The sequence below is a fragment of the Sapajus apella genome, unplaced genomic scaffold (genome assembly GCF_009761245.1).
Source record: "Sapajus apella isolate SASKATOON/1434 unplaced genomic scaffold, GSC_monkey_1.0 scaffold56, whole genome shotgun sequence".
In the NCBI taxonomy this organism is placed as follows: Eukaryota; Metazoa; Chordata; class Mammalia; order Primates; family Cebidae; genus Sapajus; species Sapajus apella.
The window spans coordinates 9978047-10004320 of NW_022436996.1; the positions used below are offsets into that span (position 1 = coordinate 9978047).

General features: G+C 41.8%; 1 protein-coding gene across 1 annotated transcript in view; it reads right to left on the reverse strand.

The window, feature by feature from the left end:
• Positions 1–26274, reverse strand: part of CNTNAP2 (contactin associated protein 2) — a 2272324-nt gene that overhangs the window by 166802 nt on the left and 2079248 nt on the right. Inside the window, exon 20 of the mRNA XM_032245220.1 lies at positions 20418–20551. Within this exon, the coding sequence (XP_032101111.1) occupies positions 20418–20551 (134 nt within the window). The remainder of the gene's footprint in view (positions 1–20417; positions 20552–26274) is intronic.

Below are 26274 nucleotides of genomic sequence, written 5' to 3' on the forward strand. Positions count from 1 at the left end.
AATACAACATCAAAAACAGTTAAAGATACATACACTTACCATACAACTCATCAGTTTTGTTCCTAGAGGGTTACTTGAAAGAAATAAAAAAAGTATGTGCTCTATACATGTGTATGCAAATGTTCATAACTGGCATAGTCATAATATCCCCACACTGGAAATGATCCACATATCCATCAAAAGGTGAGTGAATAAACGCAAGGGAGTATATTCATAAATGTACTACCCAGCAGTTAAAAAACAACTACAGATACACATGACAAAAAGAATAAACCTCAGAATCATTATACAGAATGAAAAGAGCTGGACGTTTGTTTAAAATTATAGAACAGGTAGGCTGGGCATGGTGGCTCACGCCTGTAATCCCAGAACTTTGGGAGGCTGAGGCAGGTGGATCAAGAGGTCAGGAGTTTGAGACCAGCATGGCCAATGTAGTGAAACCCAGTCGCTACTAAAAATACAAAGATTAGCAGGGTGTGGTGGCACATGCCCGTAGTCCCAGCTGCTTGGGAGGCTGAGGCAAGAGAATCATTTCAGCTTGGGAGGTGGAGGTTGCAGTGAGTGGCTATGCCACTGCACTCCAACCTGGGCAATGGAGTGGGATTCCATCTCAAAAAAAATTATAGAACAGATAAAGCTAATCTGTGACTTTATAGAAATAGAAACTTGATCAGTGAATGCCTGGGGCCAATGGTGGGTGGGAAAGGGGCCAGGAACCTTCTGGAACATTAGAAATATTCTACATTTTGAGTGTGGTGGTGGTTACATGGGTGTGCATTTCTTTCAAAACTCATCAGTCTGTACATTTAAAGTGCGTACATTTCATTGCATGCAATTTACACTTCAGTAAAGTTGATTGAAGAAAGAGGCCAGGTGTGGTGGTTCACACCTATAATCTCAGCACTTTGGGAGGCCAAAGTGGGTAGATTGCTAGAGGTCAGGAGTTCGAGATGAGCCTGGCCAACATGATGAAACCTTATCTCTACTAAAAATACAAAAATTTGCCAGGCGTGGTGGGACATACCTGTAATTCAAGCTACTAGGGAGGCTGAGGCAGGAGAATCGCTTGAACCCGGAAAGTGGAGGTAGCAGTGAGCTGAGATAGCACAATTGCACTCCAGCCTGGGTGACAGAGTGGAACTCTATCTCAAAACAAACAAACAAAGCAACAAAACCAATCAACCAAACAGAAGAAAAACAAAAACAGAGAGACAGAACGGGAGAAGCCGACCCCAAACAGCAAGCACAGATAACTATTGCCAGGGGGTTTATTGCAGAGAAAAACAAAGCTGTGGGGAAAGTGGTCTCGGGAGAAATTTTTGTTTCAAGGTCAGAGAAATATCCGCATGCTTACTTGCTGATGGGAATGAGTTGGTAGAGAATTAAGACAGAGAAATGCTCAGCCATGCCCTGGAGTGAACAAGATGGGTTTGGTGGTAAAGGGCTGGGCGCTGGCTTTAAATGGGACTCACAAGCAAACCTGATTTTCCTCTGTGCTCTTTTCTGCACTTTCTATAATAAACATATTTAAATTTATAATTAGAAAGACACAACAGATGGCATTTTAAAAAGAAAGATAGCATGTTTTCCATATCTAGTAATATAAGCAGGTATTGATCAAGGGTTGGACTCATGGCCATTTGTACTGTACTTTTAAAGAAAAACTTGAAGAGGTTTGTGACACTCATTTGTGCTATCCAGAGGAAGAGGTAGAAAAGGATATTAACACATTCTACCTATGGGGAAACTGAGGCACACACAAAGAGGTTTGTGTCTAAGCCATGGCCACGGAATTGGTAGTAAAACATTCAACTTAAAGAGACCATGCTCAGTGAGGTTAGAAAGAAAGTTTCCTGACTTCCTGTGAATCTAGAACTTCCCTTCACTATAGCCTCATCTTGTGTTTATTATTTTTAAAGAAATGAAACTGCGCTTTCTATCACGAAGTCATTCCCCTAACTTGGGGAGCTAATTAATGGTTTTCCTAAGTAAATGGCATTCATTGATCAATAAGTCTTTGCTGATGATGTTTTAAAATACTGAGAGAAAATTTAAATGCAGTATGTCTAATCAGACGAAAGTTAAGGGCTTTACAGTTCTAAACCTATTTAATGAAACAGCGTTTTCTTTATCGGCTGGTCTTCTAGTTTTACAGGTTTGCTGAAATTGTGATCGTGGAATGATTCTCATATGTGGAATGTTTAAGTAAAGCAACCCCAGCCTGTTGCTTTTACTTTTTTTTTTTTTTTTGAGACGGAGTTTCACTCATGTTACCCATGCTGGAGTGCAATGGCACGATCTCGGCTCACCGCAACCTCTGCCCCCTGGGTTCAGGCAATTCTCCTGCCTCAGCCTCCTGAGTAGCTGGGATTACAGGCACGCGCCACCATGCCCAGCTGATTTTTTGTATTTTTAGTAGAGACGGGGTTTCACCATGTTGACCAGGATGGTCTCGATCTCTTGACCTCGTGATCCACCCGCCTCGGCCTCCCAAAGTGCTGGGATTACAGGCTTGAGCCACCGGGCCCGGCCTGCTTTTACTTTATTGATCTTTTTAATGCACCAGCTTCAGTATTTAAATGAGTTTGAGTTTGTTTCTTTAATGGTCTTTCAATAAAGCTTAAGCTGACCCAGTTGCTTTTACAATCACGGCACTGTAATGGCAGAAAAAGAATAAAAAAAAATGAACTCATATTATATGGCTGAAAAGGTTACATTTCTATTGATTTTAACTGTAATATAGTTAAAGTCCTTGATATTAAAGAAAACAGCTCAGCAGACACATCCCTTTTCATATGGTGGCTCTATTGATATTACTTTACCAGTAGGTTTTGGCAGCAATAACAATATTCAGGATGGAGTCTAAAAATGCGCATCATCAGAGGACTGATCACCACATCCTTCAAATTCTTTTCCAGGTGAAAGAGCAGAAAGATGCATCAGGAAGATCATTATATAGGGAGTGACTTCAGAATATGGGGGAATAGCTGAAAGTTCCATTCGATGGCCAGTTCTAACAGTTTATGGAAAGCAGCAAAGCCCTGGAAACGCTAACGCTTTTTCATGCTATGTTTGGCGCTCGTTCCAGAAGCGGAAGGTGGAGAGGGACGGGAGAACTCAGTAGAGATGGTGAGGAATGGAGCCTAGAAAAGACCAGGAGAAGGGAAGGGAGAGGAGGGACATTCGATTCTCTTGTGATCCAGCCCTGTCCGAGTGCTTACTGCATGCACTAAGAGTGTGTGTGTGTGTGTGTGTGTGTGTGTGTGTGTGTACGCATGTGTATTAAAGTTATAAAACAATTGGCTGAGATAAATTCTCAGTGGAGAAGCCTATTAGATTTGGATTTGGATGTGGATTGTGTGTTCAAATATACTCCAGAGAGGGTTTGGGGGAGTCTGCAGACCTTGAACCTCATGGTGACCCTGGGCCCACTCTATCTTGCTCAAATCCGAGCGAGGTCTTCTTCACTCAATCTTCTAAGAGGTTTAGTTCCTGACATCTGCCTGGGTTCCCCTGGCAATCTCAGGAAGAAAGAAAATGCTACCAAAAGGATTTGGGAGGAGGAAGAGCAGTGCAGGGAATATGCCAGCAACAGGAAAGACATCTGGTCCTACCCTTCTTCCTCCTCCACATCATCAGCATCTACCAATTCTTCAAGGCCAGCTGCAGGTCAGATCCCACTGCAGGTACTTCACACATATTATTCTGATTAATTGCATGCAACTCTGTGGACACATACTCTTATTTGCCCCATGTCACAGTTGAGGAAACTGCAGCAAAGAGATGAAGTGACAGTGTCTAGAGGACACACAGTTGTGGAGTAGCTAGCCTAGGGGGTCTGTGGGCTTACAGAGGCCAAGCTCCTCTATGTGCCAGCCTGTATCCTTTGCCATAGAGGAGCAAGGCTGGCATGATGCCCAGAGCAAATAACACTAAAAAGCATATGGATGTAAACATTCCTAAAAATTTTAATATCAGAGGTTGTTCAAGCCTTTATTGAAGAAAATAACAGTTTGGAAGCATTAAATTTTTTAGGGATGTCAGAACAAATAAAGAAAATTGACCAGTTGTTATTCCAAATTCTTCTCTAAAAGTATTCTCAATCAACTCAAGTCCAAAATTGCTTTTCATAAAAAAGGCTAGTAAATAAAAATACAATTAGTAAAAAATACATACAAATTCTGATTTTATTTTTCAAATCTATAAATCATATTAATACTATTAAACATAGACTACTATATGTAATCTATAATATCCTTATAATGTCCTATTAAGATGTGATATTGGATTAAAATAAAGGCAACAGCCTGGTACAGTGGCTCACACCTGTAATCCCAGCACTTTGGGAAGCTGAGGTGGGCAGAGTGCCTGAGCTCAGGAGTTTGAGACGAGCCTGGGCAACATGGTGAAACCCCATCTCCACAAAAAATACAAAAGTTAGCCAGGCATGATGCTTGTGCCTGTGGTCCCAGTTACTCAGGAGGCTGAGGCAGGAGGATTGCTTGAGCACAGGAGGCAGAGGTTGCAGTTAGCTGAGATCATGCCACTGCACTCCAGCCTAGGTGACAGAGATACCCTGTATAAAAAAACCCAAAAAAGCAAAAACCAACCAAAACCAAAACGAAAACCAACACACACACAGACACACACACACACACACACACACACACACACACACACACACTCCAAAAGCAACATCGAAAAACTCTACCAAATCAAAGTAATTAAAACATAAATAAAATCCAAAACATATTTTCCAATAAATAAATACACATGCTGGGCTCAATATTCATTCCTTAAAACTGCCACTAAAGGTTACCGACCTTCCTATAAAAGAGCCTTCCTAGCTACGTAACACAATCAATAATGCTTTTATAAATACAACCAAAGTTAATTTGTGACCTAAAGAGAGAACTGTGAGACAAAATCACATACATAAGAATCTGTGTTTACTTGTCTCTGTGTGCCAATGTAATTTCACGAAGTCCTGACTCTGTGATGACATATAGCTCTCTAAAAACACAAAACAAAATAGAACACCTAGCTTCCCATCTCTCCTACCTAAGTCACTATATTCCGTAAAAGACAAATCACCCTCATCCTTACCTTCTCCTACACATAAAATAACATCTATAACATCTGGGGAGATTAGTGATTACACTTCTATAATCTATAACCAGATACACACTTACACCCAAACCTTAATATAGTTCTACTTTAATGTGTAAACAAGTTTCATATAACTTTGAACATACTAAACCCCTACCACCTATATATACACAGTGGGCTAAAATACTGTGCTAGAGCAGCCTCATAAAACCTTTGTAAAAGACTGCTTGTGGGTTATAAGCCTTAGTCTACAGTTCCCAATAAGACTTCTAAATAAAACCAACTTTAATTCTTTAAAAGTTTTGTTTTTTTCTTGTCTTTAATTGACATTACATTTCCTTTTATCCATTGATATGGCTTGGCTGCAACCCTACCCAAATCTCATCTTGAATTCCTGAGTGTTGTGGGAGGGACCTGGTGGGAGGTAACCAAATCATGGGGGCAGGTCTTTCCCATGCTGTTCTCGTGATAGTGAATAGGTCTCATGAGATCCGATGGTTTTAAAAAGAGGCATTCCCCTGCACAAGCTCTCTCTCTTGCCTGTCTCCATCCTTGTAAGATGTGACTTGCTCCTCCTTGCCTTCCTCCATGATTGTGAGGCTTCGTTAGCCATGTGGAACTGTGACTTCTCCATTAAACCTCTTTCTTTTGTAAATTGCCCAGTCTGAGGTATGTCTCTATCAGCAGCATGAAAACGTACTAATATATCCATTTTCTGATTTGTACAGTCTCTGTCCCTTCTGGTAGCACAACAAGTTTTCAGAGATGGTCAGGATGTTGGAGGCAGCCGTCACTGTGCATTTGTGGTGCTTCACTGTTGGGTTTAAGCACACGAGCCCTGGCAGAAGCTATGACATTGGTTATCTAGATCCTAATGCCATTTCTCCAGGAGACCAGGAGTCAGACTGGTGGAGTGCGCTAATTTCTACTGTCTGTTCTCACCATGTAACCTCTGCTGGTGGCCCTGGGTGACAATATCAGGAGGGATGCTTGGATAGGGTGGCAGCCATTCGCTCATGTGTTTTATTCATTCTCTGACTTCCACTTCTTTTTGAATGTCCTTTCTTCATCTTCTTTTTTGAACTGCCAGCCCAGACCTTCTCTTCTACTCATAAAGGGGGATTTCTTAGCTCTCTCTCTAACATTTTCATTATCTTTCCACAGCTCGAAAGTATGAGAGTAAAGCCAAGTCTTTTAGTTCACCAAGCGACCACTGGAGAAAGGAAATATATTTAATGAAATATATTTAATACTTCGGAAAGTGAGAATGTGTGTGCTCTCAAATGGGCCAAGCTCATTGAGTGTGCACAGAATCCGTGTTTCATAAACTGGATTCATTCACGTATTCAGTCACTCAGTAAACACTTCTTGAACCTCTCCTGTGTGCCCAGGGCTCCGGGACAGAGCAGTGAGGTGCACAAAGGTAAGAAAAACACCTGGGTTGTACCCTTTGACTGCAATAGCAAGCTTCCATTCATATAAGGAACCCCAAGTCCTACTGCCATCACAGTATCCACAATAGATGCGGGGAAGCCACGTTATCACCTAGGAGTCTGGTTTTGGTCAGTGTATGCAGAAAACCACACCCAAGGACGCGCATGGTGGCTCACACCTGTAATCCCAGCACTTTGGGAGGCCGAGGTGGGCAGATCACAAGGTCAGGAGATCGAGACTAACCTGGCCAACATGGTGAAAGTCCGACTCTACTAAAAATACAAAAAATTAGCCGGGGCTGGGAGTGGTGATGCGTGCCTGTACTCCCAGCTACTCCGGAGGCTGAGGCAGGAGAATTGCTTGAACTGGAGAGGTGGAGGTTGCGGTGAGCCGAGATCGCACGATTCCACTCCAGCCTGGGCAACAGGGCAAGACTCCGACACCAAACCAAACCAAACCAAACCACCCAAGATTTTCCCTTCCCGACTCCTACTGGTTACAGCTACTGACCACTAGAGGGCATTTTAACACTAGCTCTGAACTCGCCTCAGGACCCTGTCCATCAAAACCCTCATTCTCAATCCCAGGACTGACTTCTCCCCTGAGCGGAAGGGCAGCGTGGTACCCTTGGGAACCTCGATCACATATTGAGATACATTTACTTTTCAGAGAGAAGATGAATTTAGGTGAGATAGGAACCTGCTTCAGTCACCTGTGCAAGAAACAACGCGTTCTGCTTATTGTACTAAAAATTCGCTCCAAGAGTTACAATCTTTGAGAGTGATTTTAGTGCACTGCAGATGGATATGATGCCTTGCAGATTGGAGTTTAGTTTTCATGCCAGACAAAATAGAAATCAGGGAACCTTATCTTCTTTCTTGAGAGATGATTTATGTACTTAATGTGCTTGAGGAGAAAAAAAATGAACTCCCAACCTTGGGTTTATAAGCTTTAGCTGTATTCTGGAGAAAGAAAGAGAGGACTGACATCTCAAACCCTAAACTGAATCAGAAATTACATTGAACTGCCTTCCCACTGAGCTGTAAGAAATGTAAAGCGAAGTAAACACATTTTTCTGGAGTGTAGGAATGGAGGTTCTGTCTAGCCCTGGAGTGCGTAATTCATTTGCAGATTAAATTGCTTTAGAAAAGAAATGAAAAATGTGGAAGTGTTGACATATTCATTATGAGTCTTTTTCTGTTTCAGATCAGATGGGCCTGATGGCTTAGAATCTATTTTTTAAAAATATTTTCTGTATAATTTTTATGAAGGGCAAATGTTGAATCTCTGTAGTAAAAATAAATAAGCTAATGTGATCCTTCCTCCTCCACCATGGAAACCTTGAAGGAACAGCTCAAATGCCCTGGTGAGGCTGTTCTGATTCACTCCTTTCTCCTCAAGATTATTCATTCCCCCTGCCTTTCCTGTGCGCCCACCGCACAAGCTCATACTTCAATGGACACTTGGTCCACAGCTGTATGACTAATGGTCTTTCTTCTACTGGACTGGGCTCATGTAGACAACAGCCATGCTGCATGCTGGGAATATACTAGGTGCTGAGGACATGCTTAATGGGTTGAACTACAAATCAACAGAAAAAAACCTTAGTCCCAAAGGCCCTGTTGGTACTGACCCTGACATCTGCTATCTTATTTTTCACTTTTAAGAAAAAGAAGGGACTTGGGAATGAAGGAAGAAAACTGCCATTTTATTGGGTCATAGACTATGCTAGATATATATATTTTTGTATTTTATTGAATATACACAAACTGCATTAGAAAAGGTGGACTTATTCCTATTTTAGAAAGTAAGACACCAGAGATTTCATTAACTTGCTAGAGAACACAGAGCTATTTAAGTAAGTGTGATGGTTAATACTGAGTGTCAACTTGGTTGACTTGAAGGATGCAAAGTATTGTTTCTAGGTGTGCCTATGAGGGTGATGCTGGAGGAGATTAACATTTGAGTCATTGGATCAAAAGAGGCAGACCCACTTCAGTCTGGATGGGCACCATCTAATCGGCTGACAGTGTAGGTAGGATAAAAGCAGGCTGAGGAACGTGGAAGGACTGGGCTGGCTGCATCTTCTGCCCTTCATCTTTCTCCAGTGCTGGATGCTTCCTGCCCTCAAACATCAGACTCCAAGTGCTTTGGCTTTGGGACTCTTGGACTTTCAGCCACAGACTGAAGTCTGCACTGTTGGCTTCCCTAGTTTTGAAGTTTTGGGATTCAGACTGGTTTCCTTGCTCCTCAGCTTGCAGATGGCCTATTGTGGGATCTCACCTTGTGATGGTGTGAGTCAGTACTCCTTAATAAACTCCCCTTTATATATACATCTATCCTATTAGTTCTGTCCTGCTAGAGAACCCTAGAATAGTAAGGTAGTCTATCAGTACAGACTCTTCTGAATTTATATCTTACTAACAATCTCCGAATTCAACAGTTTGTAATCCATGGGGTCTCTGCTTTCACTGAAATTGTCCTCAAAGGGAAATCTCGTTACGTGCCATGGTCTTACCACCACCCCAAACTGCTAATATTCTCTTCTGCTGGATACGCTTTTTATTATTTACATGTTGATAAGAAGACTAGACTTGTCAAACTGTCTTCTAGAGGAGAATTAGGTGCAACAGCTTTCTATTATCTGACAAAATGCATATTGAATGGACACATCTTTTCTCCCCTCCCAGAATACAAATGCCTTGATTGGTAAAAAGTACAAAGTACTTTTATCCTTGATTTATTCAACCCTTAATGAGTCACCCACTGCCCTACCAACTCATCATCATCTATCCAAATTTCTTTTATATCGTAGCTAATTGGCATATATTTGTTTTCTTCAAAGTTATTTTCATTAAAGTTGAATTAATTTTAATTGCATTCCACATCAGTAAATGGCCTAATGGAATGGTTTTGGTGCCCATCTGGCTTTATCCAAATCAAGCTTAAGAAATGATTGCTGTTCAGAACGTTCTCACCATGTGGAGGGTTTAATGGTAGACAGGAGTAAGAGAGAATGCCAATCAGACATCATCGTGTTAGATTCTTAGGGCTCCCATGTGGCTTTAGGTAGAAGAAAAGTACACTGATAACAGACGAGTCCTGGACATCTTGAGAACCTTTTGTCTGCTTCAGTAGGGACTTCACCACACACCTTCACCGCACCCCTAGGAACCATATCCTTGCATACAGGCTGCCCGGACCTCTGGTTGGACGTGGCCTGAGTTTCAAACTTCAAGCTGGTTGGAAGGTCCTTGGGAGGGAGAGGAATCTGAGGCTCTGATAGCTGGGCATTTGGTTTCTCCCTTTCCGAAACATTTTGTCAAATACTGCTACTTTCTGAACCAAATAATGAAAACTTGCTCAAATACGTTCTCAGGGGCCAAGTACGCACAGCTCAACCCAAAACCGGATGAGACATTACAAAAGCTAATGAGATCATGAGGTTTTTGATGCGCATCTCAATTATGAACAGTCTTCTCTGGACACATAGAAATGTGGAAGAAAAAACCAACTCTGACTCATACAGACCAAATTAATGCGCAAGTTCCCAATATATGTAGCCCTCTCTCTTCTCTTCCCATAGATCTTCTATATCATTTCAATAGGCTCAAACCATTGTCATACTACGAGAAACTAATAAAATATTGGCCTATGCTCTCCATAGAATTATACATGTCAGTCTTCCATTAAAGTGGAAAGTTAAGTACTAATACACTTGCTGAGAATCCCAATAAAGAGCCAGTGAATGGGTAAAAGTGCTTCTGGGAGGGAAGGAGCCAGAGAGATCAAATGGCTCATCATTATTCTTGCAATTGCCTGCCTTCTGTCGAGCATGCTTGTATTGTACAACCCAGACTGTGGGTTTATCATCCAGGGTAGATAAAAACTAAATTAGTCAAAAGGAAGAAGTTACAGTAAATGTAATTTCAAGAGCGCTGCCCTAGGCTAGCTAGGTCAACTTTCTTTATTTGTTTTGACATCCCTAAAAAATTTAATGATTCCAAACTGTGTTATTTTCTTTAATAAAGGCTTGAACAACCTCTGATATTAAAATTTTTAGGAGTGTTTACATCCATATGCTCTTTAGTAGTGTTCTTTATTGGCAGAAAGTTCAAGGGTAATACAGGCAAACATTTTTAAATAATTTATTTGAGCTTTGGTATCTAATTTCATTTTGGGTTCCATGTTTCTACAGAAGAGAAGGATGCTTAAATAGACAGGAGGTTATGTTCATGTTTACTTAAAGAATGAGATGGAATTTTTATGGGTGTATGATACTGTGTGCTGTAAAAACACTAGCCTTCAAGTTGGACCTCTTAGTTCTCTTTGATTTTAAAAATTAGGATTTTATGATCCCCTAGGAAATGCCATAAAGTCGTTTCTTTTAATGACTCCAAAGAAAACACGAATCCTCAAAAGACTTACTTTTGCGTAAACATTTTAAAAAATTTCAAAAGTTATAAGGCGAATGAACAGAAGTGAGCTTGCTTCTCTTGCCTGCTTGCAAAGACAATAAAGAGCAAGCAAAGCAGGGAAACGGCGTTTGGTTAGCTGGGTTCTAGATAACAGCGTGCCTCTTGTGAGCACTGGGACCTTATTCATCACTGGGACTTCTTAGTCTCTGTTTTCTCATGTGTACAGTGGGACTAACAGCAACATCTACTTCTAGTTCATAAGGCCGAGAGTGGCCACGTGTGCAAGTGTTTTGATATGTATGAAAGGGCTTTGACCACTACCCAGCATGATCATGAAGGCCCTCCCAAGCCTAGAGAGATTTTCGCTGGGCTTCAGGAGGTTATGTGAAAATCCTTACCATTGTACACTTTTCCACATACAGAAAGTGGTGAACTAGGGCTCCCCTGCTCACCCATGTTTCATGTCCATTAACATTTGGTGCTGCCTTAGGAGTCTGTAATTGAATTACCCTCATTTTGCTGCTGATAAATTCTTCCAAGAATTTTTGACACCACTCTGCATGTGCCTCAGACTACTGACTTCACAGCGTTCAACATTCATTCATAATGACTTCAGAGCATTTGATGTTACATATTTCAGAGTGAGACTATTTTTCCAGGTAAGATTTTATACGGATGCTTCTGCAGGGGTCTTTTCTATTCATGAGATAGAAAGAGGAGGAAACCTATGAAGTAGTTACTCTGCTAGTACCTTTGTTTAACATTATGTTCTCTTTTGGAATACACATCCTCCCTCTCCTTCTCCTCTTCCATAATAAACATTCTTCCATGACCTCTCTTGTTCCCCATTCACCTGTTAATACCTTATCCTTCCTTCAAGGCCTTAGAGTTATAGCACAGAACCACAATATCTTTTACTCTATTGTTTTTGGACATTAGTACAAACACCTTTTTTTAATCAGCCTATTTATATATTGCTTACAATTTCCAACAAGAAATCATTTTACTGTTATGTGGGAAAGAAGTTATTTGTATTAAGCCTCTGACTTTTTGTTATAGCAGCAAATGTAACCCTAACTAATACATAAATTGGTATCTCGAGGCAGGGCACTGTTATGATAGAAAAGTAAAATATGTAGCATTGGCTTTGTGGTCAGGTGGGAGGTGGTACAGGAATGGGTATCAGAGGCTGGAAAAAAAGAAGAAGAACGGTATGTGATATGGTCTGGATACATGTCCCTGCCCAGATCTCATGTTGAATTGTCATTCCCAGTGTCCAAAGTGGGGCCTGGTGGGAGGTGACTGGATCACGGAAGCAGAGTTCTCATGAACGGTTTGGCACTATCTTTGTGGTGCTGTTCTTATGATAGCAAGTGAGTTGTCAGGAGAGTGAGTCCTCTGGTTGTTTGACAGTGTGTGACACTTTCCCTCTCTCTCTCGGTCCTGCTTCTGCCCTGTAAGACAAGCCTACTTTGCCTTTGCCATACACCATCTAAGCTTCTCGAGGCCTCCCCAGAAGCAGAAGCTGCTAAGCTTCTTGTACAGACTGTAGAACTGTGAGCCAATTAAACTCTGTTTTCTTTATAAATTACCCAGTCTCAGGTATTTCTTTCTTTCTTTCTTTTTTTTTTTTTTTGAGACGGAGTTTCGCTCTTGTTACCCAGGCTGGAGTGCAATGGCGTGATCTCAGCTCACCGCAACCTCCGCCTCCCGGGTTCAGGCAATTCTCCTGCCCCAGCCTCCTGAGTCGCTGGGATTACAGGCACGCGCCACAATGCCCAGCTAATTTTTTCTATTTTTAGTAGAGACGGGGTTTCACCATGTTGACCAGGATGGTCTCGATCTCTTGACCTCGTGATCCACCTGCCTCGGCCTCCCACAGTGCTGGGATTACAGGCTTGAGCCACCGCACCCGGCCAGGTATTTTTTTATAGCAGTGCAAGACGGACTAATATAGTATGCAACAAAATATTTTGTAATACTGTTACCTGACATAACCTGGAAGGCACACTAAGTGCCTAAGCAGCTTTAGGGAAAGCACTTCAGAAGAGACAGAATGGTCAGGTGCATCAGTTGCTTTTTGTCACTCACGTCAAGGAACAGATGAGTTCGGGAAAGAATTGACCAGTTTCCAATCATCAATGAAAGGAATAGAGAAAAGTCTAGATATTTAGAGCCTTACACTAGAAAGTAAGAAATGACACTGCAAACAGCTTTGACCAACAATGGGGCAGTAAGATTTCTGTTTAGCAAACTGACTTAGCCTCATGGGTAACATTTAACTTAAGGGTCTTCACTTCCTACCCAAGCCTTTTGTGTCCACTGGCCCTAAAGTAGCTGCCATTACCTTGAGAGAGAGAGAGAGGCATGAAGCCTGGAGGCAAATGATTGAGTAGGTCTAAGATTGATGTCTAGGGAAGAGCTTAGGGTGCATTTACCAGCACATGAAACTGACCAGAATCAAACAGATCAGAAGCCACCTGGGGTTTTGAGGGAATTGTATTGGAAAAGAAAGCACAGATCTAGTCCATAAAAGGCTTATGAGTGTAAAAAACCCTTAGTGTAATTTGCACCTGCAGGAAATGGGCCTTAAAGCTACATACGTCTAAGAAACACATTCTCTATGGCACTTAATTCAGAGGACGCCATGGCTGATCAAGTACAAGGGACAGCCTCCCAGAGGATGGAGCCCTGGAAGGTTTCTAGAATAATGGACAATAATTTGACCTAATTCAGGGCTGGGGAAGCAGGGAAGTTGATGGCAGTGGCAAGTCCTCAGAGTGACTACCAAGCATAATTTAATCATTGCCAGAAACCACAGGACTTTCTTTTCCTGAAAATATATCTGATATAAGATAGACTTTTATTGGGTTAAGACATGGAGATTTGGGGGCTAATTTGTAGAGCAACTGATATTATCCGAATATTTGTATCCTTCTACTTCTTTAACGCTTAGCACACTACATGTTGCTAATGTTTTTAACACTACTCTGACAAGTCTTAAGATTTATATACAATACCTAGTTCAATTAACAATTGATGGACACAGGGAGGGGAGCACTACACACTGGGGTCAGTTGGGGGGAAATAGGGGAGGGACGGTCGGGGGTGGGGAGCTGGGGAGAGATAGCAAGGGGAGAAATGCCAGATGTAGGTGATGGGGAGGAAGGCAGCACATCACACTGCCACGTGTGTACCTATGCAACAATTTTGCATGTTATTCAATGTACCCCAAAACCTAAAATGCAATAAAATAAATAAATGGGGAAAAAAACCAATTGATGCAATTGTTTTTATACAATTTTGTTGAAACTCCGATTACTAGCAGGTAAGAAATTACCATGCTTATGTTATTTTAAGAAACAGAATTCACTGATGTCTTTGAATATTTGTTTTGAAAATTCCCAGTGAAAATACTCAGAGTCATGCTCTTTTTGGTATAAGAACTTGGGGATCTAATCATCATTTGTTCCTGAGGACCCAGAATTATTTTCTAAGAAAGGCCTTATTTTGCTTGCAGGAAATCTGTTAGCTTCTTCTTGGCAAAGACAGGATGGCCCTCGAGTTAGATGAAAGCCAAAATGATACATCCTTACCATCTGTTCATTTGATTTTTAGAGAATGTGGATTCTGCATATCTGTGCCAGAGAATATATCCCTGAACTCTCTATTGTCTAACTCACATCTAAACCCAAAAATGTGTGATTGTCATAGATAATTATTAAAAGAACATGTGTTTATTCATTATTATTTTCCAGCTAGTTTTATCCTTGGATCAGATCAAAATATCAGAAAGCTGCATCATCTCAGCCTTTGGCCTCTTCATCTGCCCATCATCCTGTTCTACCTCACTCTCTACAGACTTATTTGGGCTGAATTCCATTTTGAAGTTTTGCTTGACTTTCCCAAGGAGCTTCAGCCTCTAACAGCCTTGCAACAAATACATCTGCAGAAATGCTGTTGAAGGCATTGCCTCTGACTTTTCTCAGATCCCAGTATGTAACAAGGAGGACAAAGGGCTCTCAATTATTGCTGCATTTAAAAACGATCTGAAAAAATAGGGCAAAATGTCAAAATTTGTAATGTTTCAATGGTGGGCACATAGCATATGGCATATTATTCTCTGTGTTTTTGCATATTTTGAACTATCTTATGATAATAACAATAATATCACTTAATTTCTTACCAGCCAGAGGTATCCACTTCTAAAATTTTGTGAACACCCTTCCAGACAGCTATCTATTAAGTAAGGGTTAAGAGCTTGTATATACTTTGAAGTATGACAGACCTGGGTTTGACTATGCTGTGGCCATTTACTGCTTTCTAACTTTGGTTAGGTTGCATCTTACTTTCTGAACTTTAGTTTCCACATCTCTAAGATGATATATTAGTCCATTCTTGCACTGCTATAAATAATTACCCGAAACTGGGTAATTTGTAAGGAAGAGGTTTCATTGACTCACAGTTCCACAGGCACAGGAAGCATGGTTGGGGAGGCCTCAGGAAACTTACAATCATGGCAGAAGACAAAGGGGAAGCAGGCACGTCTTACATGCCCTGAGAAGGAGGAAGAGGGCAAAGCAGGAGGTGCCACACACTTTTAAACAACCAGCTCTCTGGAGAGGATGTGGAGAAATAGGAACACTTTTACACTGTTGGTGGGAGTGTAAATTAGTTCAACCATTGTGGAAGACAGTGTGGCGATTCCTCAAGGACCTAGAAATAGAAATTCCATTTGACCCAGCAATCCCATTACTGGGTATATATCCAAAGGATTATAAATCGTTCTACTATAAGGACACATGCACACGAATGTTCATTGCAGCACTGTTTTTACAATAGCAAAGACCTGGAACCAGCCCAAATGCCCATCAATGATAGACTGGACAGGGAAAATGTGGCACATATACACCATGGAATACTATGCCGCCATAAAAAACGATGAGTTCGTGTCCTTTGTAGGGACATGGATGAACCTGGAAACCATCATTCTCAGCAAACTGACACAAGAACAGAAAATCAAACACCGCATGTTCTCACTCATAGGCGGGTGTTGAACAATGAGAACACATGGACACAGGGAGGGGAGCATCACACACTGGGGTCTGTCGGGGGGAAATAGGGGAGGGACAGTGCGGGGTGGGGAGTTGGGGAGAGAGAGCATGGGGAGAAATGCCAGATATAGGTGACGGGGAGGAAGGCAGCAAATCACACTGCCATGTGTGTACCTATGCAACAATCTTTCATGTTCTTAACGTGTACCCCAAAACCTAAAATGCAATAAAAAAGAAAACCCAGAAAACAAGCAAACAAAAAAACAATGAGCTCTCATGAGAACTCATTCACTATCATAAGAACATCAAGAAGGAAATCCACCCCCATGATCCAATCACTTCCCACAAGGCCCCCCCTTCAACACTGGGGATTACAATTTGCCGTAAGATTTAGCCAAGGACACACTCCAAAACACATCAGATGGGAATAATGACCACACATACTTCATAAAGTTTTTGAGATGATTAAACGAGAAAACATGTATAAAGTGCTTAGCATATTGCCTTGGACACAGTAAGCATCAATGCACGTGAGCTGTTATCGTGTATGTGATATTGCATAAGTGGAATATGCTATGGGCATTTTCTATGTCAGTAAATATAATCCATGGAATAAAATTAAATAAAAATGATGTAGTAAGGAAAGTGTCAATTCTAGAGAGGAACCGGCTTAGTTTATCCTTATGGGTTGTATACTTCTAGCTGCCGAGAAGTTCATAGGCAAATTTATCCAAGTGGTAAGACCTTGTGACCTGAATAATCATGTTCTATTTCCTCTGATCTTGGGGACTTACTTTTTGTGACTTCCATTAACTCTCTATTTCATTTAATATTCTCCCTGTAAACCCCCTTAGATCCCTTGTGCAATGTGGTTGGGAAGAAAGAAAGGAAAAAATGGGAAGAAAAAGAAACATGGATGGCAAGAAGGAAGGAAAGAAAGAAGAAAGGGCCAGTTGCACAAGACTTTGGAGCTGCTGATTATAATGTTTAGCTTTTGGATTCAAGCTAATTGACACAATTTTTTCACTGAACGCCAGACTTTTTCAGGTGCCCTCTAGCTGCACTGCATTTGTTTATATTTTGACTGGCATTAAGCCTTAAGCTATTATCCCTGATGCAACTGTGAGTTTTCACAAATGATGCCACTTGAGGTATGTCATGGCTTCTGGTTCACGCTGGTGTCTGGTACGACTACAGTCAGCTGCTTGTTATCTATGTGGAGATTGGGCACTTTGTTTTTCGGCAGCCAATGTTTCATCCAAGGTCAGCTTCCCTCAAGTGCTCAGCACTGTTTCAGAGGGTGTGTGCTGAGGGAATGCAGATTAATTTACTGTTAGCTTTAGCCAAACCTAGCTATGAAAGTAAACCTGCTTTTAAAGATACCATAAACACTGATGAAGATCATCTAAATTATATGATGTTTGAGCATGTATAAATGCATAAACATTCACCTTAATTCCAAAGGCATCATTCCATAACACTGTGAAACTCATCTTTGCATTAGCCTTATTTTTGTTCTTTGATTACAAGTAAATGTTAACTTGAAATTATTGAAATACCTTTGATATCATATGTTATTGTGACTGGGGGGGCTACCAGAATAGGCTGAGAATAGATGGCTGTTTCATGTTTCTGTTTGATTATGAAAATGCTTATAATAGAAAATGAGGAAATAGGAAACTCTAGAGGAAATAAAACCATTTATAATCCCTTCACACATAAATGATCACTGTTAACATTTTATTATATCTCTTTCCATACATAGTTGAGGCTGTACAAGTTCTCAAGATGGATTTATAGATTGTTTTAAGAAAAAATTAGTGTTTTTGGTGTACCAAAGCACTTTCAGAATTACTTCCATGCTCTGCCAGGCCTCCCTGCCTGAAAGAAAGCAGGGCATGGGAGTGAGGAGTCCTGGGATCTGCTTTTCCATAAGGAGGAGCCACATCTTGTCTCCCTCTACCACCCCTATCTTTATTTTCCTTTTGCCCCCAGGAGTGGGCAGGGCCCAGGGTAGATAGACAGGCTGGGGCTGAGAGATTGGAGCTCCCCAGGCCGTGATGTATTTCCTAGCTGCCTTCACAAGAGCTGGGGAATTCAGAAATCACGGTGCAGTCAGTTACGTTACATAATAGAGAAGGAGGGAGAGCGGGATTTCCCAAAACCTCTAGGTGCAGAACCTAGGGCAGAATCGAGGAAGGACTTCCCAGGTTTATCTCCTCTCCTACCTTAGAATCATGCATCCAGTGTTTTCACTCCTGTCATCCTGTCTCCTTCCTTTTCCTGGAACTGCGTTCTGTTCTCTTGAGGGAGTTTCCCAAGTTCCCCACTCTAATCAAGAGACGTGATTAGGGACTATGGGTCCTTGTTCCCCCTTCCAGGCAACAAGGGGAGCACATGACTCAAGCCACGCCTATCAGAGATTCCCTGGGATTTTAAAATGAGTGTCAAGAAACTGGGACCCTTTCTTCTGGTAGCAAAGTTGGGAAGACATGAGCCCTGTACTCTTGTGACTGTGTCCCAGGATATGTGAAAGATGGAGCTTGCAGTAAGAGTTAATTAATCTAGTCTTCAGAGAGAGGCAGAGATGAGAATGTAAAAGAAATGTGGGGAAGGAAGGAAGGGAGAGAGAAACCCAGTGGTATTCTGGTCCATAGTTTTATTTCTCCAGACTCCCTAGATTATCTTCCCAAAGTTTAGTTTTATCTTTTTCAAATTCTATAACTCTATGACCTATCCTAGGAATTTTCCCCAACAAATTACTTCCGAATTGCTTTTCTATCATTTGCAACCAAAAGAATCTTGAGCAAGAAGCAGACCCGCCCCCAAACCCATTCATCTCCTGGATTCTCTGGAGGTCTCTGGCTTCTCCACTGTCTAGATCTCTGGCTTTCGGTGCCTCCAAAGTCCCAACTTTTACAAATCATCCACTCTTCTCTCCTTTCTCAAGTCCTTCTCTAATTCACTGTGGCAGAGTGAGGGTTAACTCCATACGATTCTATGACTGTGGTGTGTCTCCGCTATTATACTGTCTGAAAACCCGATGGTTCAGGTCTTTTTAAGTTTTAATATCATTTTGTAATGGTGAAATGGCAAGATAGGTCAACTTTTTAAAAATAGGTGACAAATTGGGTGGTTTAAAATTGAAGTCTCTAATCAAAAGCCGAGGAAGACAATGTTGATGAAATGGTACAAAACCATGTCATTTATTCTATTTCCCCGGACTTGCTGGCTTTTCTGACTAAAACTTGGTTAAAGATGGGCTTAGTTTACTCCATAAAGAATTTGCCACCCCTCATGTGTGCCAGGCACTGTGCTGGTTCTAGGACTCTGTTGATTATGACGAGAAAACCTTACTACGCCACCTTTGATTGATGGTGCAGTAGGCTGAAACAGTGTGTGTCAGTTTCCTAGGAAAGACCTCTCCTTAAAATGCCCTCTAGCATTTACTGCTAAAGGCCACGTGCAAACTCCATATCAAGTTATGAATTTGACATCCACCAGTGCTCAGAAGAGACAGGGCTTGTGCCTTTTCTTTGCAACGTGAACTTCCCACAGCAACCAGCCGAATCAGAATGAGGTCTGAGAGGCTGCTGAACCCTTGCCAAATGACACTCCACTTTACTGACAAAACAGCGTCCTCCTGCTGTTCTTTCTCCTGACAGGTATCTATTTTGAACTCCTTCTAGAGAATGCAGTGACAGTTCCCATCCTTGATCTCCTGGCCTAGCTCCCAGGGAGACCTTCTCACATCATGTTTTATTCATGATGTTTTCCAGGCTGGTTTCTTCACTGTAAAAATTGGTGGTGGGGGCAGAGGTCATCAATGAATCTGAAATAACATTTGAGTGGCATAATAAAACCATCCCTTTGTGTGCCAAAAGCCTATAACCAGAGTCTGAGATTCTGGGAAAAGACTGTTTTGAGGATTTTTAAGGCAAAGACTCTGCAGAGTAAAAAAAAAAAAAAAAAAAAAAAAAAAAAAAAAAATACTGCTTTTTGTATTGTGTTGGAGTAGTGAAAGCAGTGGGTCAGAGAAACCAAAATAACCTTTGCTGGGAAACAGGATAAGTTTCAGATGTCTGAGAGCTTGGCGAAGAAAGATGGTGCAACAGAAAAAAACAGTAAACTGATAGATAAGTGGGTCTGGAACTAGGAAAACCAGAAAGACTATATGAAATAAACATTTATTCTATTTCCCCCTAAAAAATGTCATCAACTTCATCACTGTCTTTCCTTGTCAGAATTATGTATATTTCTACTTCACTAGTTATGCACTTGTAGGAGAAAGTGTAATAAGCATCTCTTTCACTTCTATCCTCTCAAAACGAAACCAATGGCCAAGCAATATAGGGACAGGAATGATAACCCTCTGTTATACGTAATTTACACGTACGTATACCTTGAGAATGATGGTCCTCTCGTGGCGGGTGATGTTAACACTGTGAGGCTGGCCATTGGCCATGTTCCTGTGGTCTACATCAATATTGTATGGTTCTCGGGTGCCACCCAGGTTGTACCGAATCTGTAAGCTTCCTATGGAAGAAAAAGGAAAGAAGCTCAGTAATTTGTTTGGTCTTAGTTTCATTTTAATGCCACAACCCTACAACCCCTGCTCTTAGATTTCTAATCAACTCTACCCCCTCCCTGGACGTCCACAGACAACATTCGAGATTTGAATTTGGATTCAGGAGCTCAGAGGCCTGCTGACCCATGCTGGCTGACAGCGCTACGCTTGCGCATATTTACAATCTGCCCACAGCGTACTTCAGTGACCGTCGGCTCAGAGTCGAAGCTGCAAATGCTTTAAATGATCCCCAAGCTGGGATTGTGCCTGGACAGGAAGAGTGAGAGCATATACAATATAGGGCTGTGGGGAGGAGACATCTGCAGGCCCCACGAAATGCTATGTGAAATTAAAAAAAAAACAAATGCAGAGTGCAGGGATGTTCTCACTCCATCAGCAAAGTGTGACATTAGGCATTTAAAAGAATCACAAGCATAAAATTTTAAAAATAGACACATGGGATATAGATAGAGGGGATTTGGAGCGGCATCATTGAGACCAAGTAATATTTTATTTTAGCTTACAGACTAACCAAATGCAAATCAAAGGGAAAGATGGCTTTCCCAGGCCCTAGAGCCCCCTTTTGGCCTCAGTGATAGTCACTTTGCCTCAACGACATATTCTTTTTTTCCTCCTTGCTTCTTCCCAACAATAAAAAATAATATCCAAAATAACTGACAACGTAGATCCTTCCAGCATAACTGTTTTTAGTTAATCTGCCAGCATAACTGTTATATCTTATGATTTTTAAAGACATCAATATTTTATCTCATTTATTACTCACACTGGAATTTTCACGTTGACAACTCAGAGCTTAAAAGTGGAGCCAGCAATCTAGCAAGAATTTGTCCAACTGTAAATCACCTAATGGATTATTTGTTACCTTTCATTTTCTTTTTAGGGGAACAAGACTGATATTCTGATTTTTAAGTTACAAAATAAAACATGCTAATTAAAACATAGAGAGTAAACAGGATATAAATATAATATAAAAGAAAGTCACCTGAAATCCCACCAACCAAAGATAATTATTCTAAATATCTTGGCAGTCTCTCCTTCCAGACTTTTCTCATGCACACACACACACACACACACACACACGCACACACACACACAGAGTGCTATTTTTTATTTAGACATTATACTTCCCATGTTCCTGGATTTCAAAGAAACATTTGTTAGAAAATCAAGAGTTAATTACGTTTCCTATTTTTGTTTTCCAAATGAAATTCAACAAACCTTCACTATTTCTGAGTTTTACCTTATCATGTCATCTTAGATTCCTTTGCCTCTGGCATTTAAACTAAGTACCGTGGATTTTTGTCTCCTAAATCTATCTAAATTCCCCCACTCCCCTCTGCTTCGGTAACCACAGGCTCTCCGTTGGCCCCCGCGGTATCCTCCGTGAATTCCCCTGCTCCCTGGCTGAGGCAGCACCACCCACACAAAGCTCCTGGTTTATCCTCACCCGTGCTTCACCTGCACCAGCTTCTGCCTGGATTGCAGAAGATGGTGGGTCTTAACCAGCCTCCTCTTTAACAATTACTCCTCTTGACCTCATTTCACTCTCAAGTGAGTCCTCTCTTCCTTTGCTTTTCTTTGCTCGGGATCCCATGGAAAGAGATGGGCACACTCGCTGCCTCCAAACCCGTCCCTATTTTAGCATGAGCCCTCTGTCTTACTTCTGTCTTCTCTGCTTCAGGGTCCTGCTCTTGCTGGAGCCCATGACCCCTGGGGAAGTAGAGGCAATGGTCTGTCTCAGGCCTCATCTTCGCACTGGGTTCACCTCCTGGAAACACCTGGCCTCCAGCACGCGTTCTTTTGGTTTTCCTTCTCCACCTGTTTTTCCCCTCATTTTGGGGCACCTTACGCTTGCAGTCCCTAAAGACTAGCCCCGAAGCATATTCTGTTTGTATTCATGCCTGTTTCCATGGTGATCCTGTTACTGAAGGCAAATCCCTAAGGGTCTGCAGCAAACTTGATCCTTGGCTCCTTGGAGGAAAGAAAGCGGTTGAGGGGCAGAAGTAGGTTTAAGGCAGAGGGAGGACTGAGGCAAGTTTTAGAGCAGGAGTGACAGTTTATTAAAAAGTTTTAGAAAGGAAGTACACTTGGGAGAGGGCCAAGCGGGCCACTTGAGAGATCCAAGTGCCCTGTTTGTCCCCTGATTTGGGGTTTTATACATTGGCATAGTTCTGAGTTTGGTTTCCTCTCCCCTGAGTCTTCCCTTGGGCAGGCTGTCTGCATGCACAGTGGCCTGCGAGTGCGCATGCTCATTTGAGGCGTTTTCCCCTTTCTGGCTGAGTGTTTCTGGAGGAAGGTCCTCTACCCATAAACTCCACCATTTTGCCTTAGTGTGCATGCTTGGGGCCGCTCACCCAACTCCTGAGATCTTATTTGGAAGCTGCTGATCACCAGCTCCAGATGTTTTCTCTCTATTGGGAGACGGTCCTTCCTTGGTGCCAGCTCCAGCCAATTATCATTTTAGCGCCAGTTTAGCAACTGCCTGACCATCACCTGATGGTCATCTGAGATTTTTGGTAGTTGCGGGGAGGGGGCACCCTCTTCTGCCGTGCTCAAGTCTGTCTACCTACCGGAATGGTCCTATCCCATGTAGGACCCCTGAATAAGGTGTATGCCCACCAGACCCCAAATTCGTACCCCAGTCAGACTTCTCTCTTGAACTCCAGACTCTTTCCACAAACTGTCTACTTGATATCTTATTGGCAACCCCAAACGTAACATAGGCAACAGAACATCAATCTTCTTTCCTCAGAAGTATCGCACTGCAGTTTTCCGTGTTTTGGTTAATTGCCAATTCATCCTTCCAGTTATTCTTGGCAAAAGCCCTAACTGTCCTCTTTCTCCTATATGACATGTGTCATCTGACAGCAAGTCTTTTTGGCTTGATCTTCACAATACACCTTGAATCTCCATCTCTACCCTCTGGACCAAGCCACCAGTGTCTTTCACTGGGATTATACCAGCTTTTGTCCTTACTCTAACCTTCCCTGATCCCAGCTGGGCCTCTGACCCTGACAGACACAGTGTCCTCACCACACGGTGGTCAGAGTGACGCTCTGCCCAGAATCCCAGTGGCTCCGTTTCACTCAGAGTAAAAATCAAAGTCCTCGCCATGGCTCACCAGGCCCAATGTGATCTCATTATTCTGACTTAAACTCCTGTTACTCTCCTCCTTGCTCACTCCTCACCATCCACGTTGGCTTCCTGTTCCTACCCCAGGGCCTTTGCACTCACTGGTTCTTCTATACAGGATGCTCATTCCCCAGGTCTCTGCTTGGCTATGCCCTCACTCCTTCAGGTGTTTGCTCTCATGTCTTCTCAGTGCATGTCTTCTCAGTGATCATTTCTATGGCTTCCTCATTAAAAGTGGAATTTACCCTCTCCTTTCCCTTGGCCAGGCCCTCCCTTTTCTGCCTCCTATTTCCCCATAAAAGTTCTTAGCATACAACGTGCTATAGATTGTACCAATTTGTTTATTTTCTATCTTCTCCTACTCAAATGTAAGCTCCATGAGAGCAAAAATGTTTTGTTTCTATTCTTTATGACTGTTTCCAATATCTGGAATAGTGCCTGAGGCACAGAAGTGGAATAAATATTTGTGGAATGAGTGAATGGTTTCTGATATGGTTTGGCTGTGTCCCCACCCAAATGTCAACTTAAATTGTAGTTCCCATAATCCCCATGTATTGTGGGAGGGACCCAGCGAGTGGTAATTAAGTCATGAGGGTGGTTACCTCTGTGCTGTTCTCATGATAGTGATTGAGTTGTGATGAGATCGGATGGTTTTATAAGGGGCTTTCCCCACCTTTGCTCTGCACTTCTCTCTCCTGCTGCCATGTGAAGAAGGATGTGTTTGCTTCCCCTTCCATCATTATTGTAAGTTTCCTGAGGCCTCCCCAGCCATGCGGAAGTGTGAGTCAATGAAACCTCTTTCCTTTATAAATGACCCAGTCTCAGGTATTTCTTCATAGCAGTGTGAGAACAAACTAATACAGTCTCCCTGATTCTGTACTTTCTTCTTTGTGATGTTTGCTAAATGCATCACTGATTATTTTATTGGGTCATTTAAAATCCTTCAGAGCTTTCCAGTTCTTTCCAGAATAAAGATGTACTTTCCAAATAGAGTTTGCAGTGCCCTGTCTGATGTGTGTTCCTCTGCTACTTTATCTTCAAATCATGCCACTCACTGTCACTTTTTACATTCAAGCTACCATGAACTTCTCTTATTCACTATAAAATATGATCTCCTCCCTGCCTTGAATATGCTGCTCCCACCTCTTGAGCTGCCTTTCTCTCCACCCCTCTGTGTTTACTTGGTTTTTCCTTTACCCGATAACATTAAAATAATCCATTGTTTGGGAGTGAAGGAGATGATCAGGCAGTTGTCTGGCAACATGCAGAAAAAACAAGTTGATTATCTTAGGTTTTTACTCTCTGCCTTATTTCTGGCACTCTGACATCATATGATCTCAACCAGTTTTCTTAATAACACAGCTGCCTTGATTTATCATGTATTCATTTCTTCAGAACACATGTATTTAGTTCCTGTGCAAAGCGCAGCTTTTGTCAAGGTCTGAAAACAGGCTTTCTGCCTCGTTACAAGTGTGGGGTCCACTTACAATACACACAGCCATGCCCATCCCCCAGTAAGGGTCAGGCGGTGTGTGTGGCTCTGAGATTACAAACACACAGAGGCCTAGAGGCTGGAGGAACTCGCAATTATGCAAAATGCTGGACATTTCCCTTTCTGTTGTCACTTTGTCATTGTCCCCTTTACGTTCCTCAGCTCTATTAAAATCAGCATTGTTTTCTTTTTTTTTCTTTTCTGCCCTTTCTTGGACTTTGTAAGTATGACTTTAAATTCCTATTACTGCTTCACTTAATGACAACAGAAATTATTTGCTTTGAGAAGAAAAAGATGAGTTGGTACTTTAAATTTATATATAGTGACTATCTATAAACAGTCATGGTGATATTCCTGAATAATTAAATTTAAATGATGTATTCATTCCTTTCAGATAATAGCAGAAGAGGACCGCTAAATGATGGTGGGAAGAATGCTGGTATTTGTCCATTAAAATAAAATATTATTCAAATGCTGAGTTGCTTCACTTCTGTGTCTTGTGTTCATCTCCCAAGTGAATTAAAGCAGTTATAAGGGACTGCTCTTTATTGGCTGCAGCAAATAACATGCTTAACAGATTTATTCTCTCCTGGTCGTCATCATTATCATCAGCACACACTTACAGGATACCTACTGTAGGCAGGAGATGTAGTGCTGGGAGCTTTTCATCTCTCTGGGAAGACAGGGAATATTTATAACAGAGACAGATAACAATACAGTACATTAAATGCCAAACAAATGACATTGAAAATAAGTAGAAGAGGAGTTTAAAGCAAGGAGAAGTCATTGCAAGGAGGTGGGACTTGATCTCAGCCTAGAACAAGAGGCAGGTGTCCGGCTAGAGAGGAAGATGGGGCATTTCTGGGTAAGGGAGCATTGCGGGCATAAAGTCAGGGGCACAGATGACCACAGAGTGTTTGAGGGGTACTGAGTTTCTCGAAAACAAAGAGTAAGGGGTGTTGAATATGAATCAAAATGTGGACCTGGGAAATAATAACTGTTGACATGTGCTTATTGTCATTTGAGTTTCACAATACTCCTGTGAGG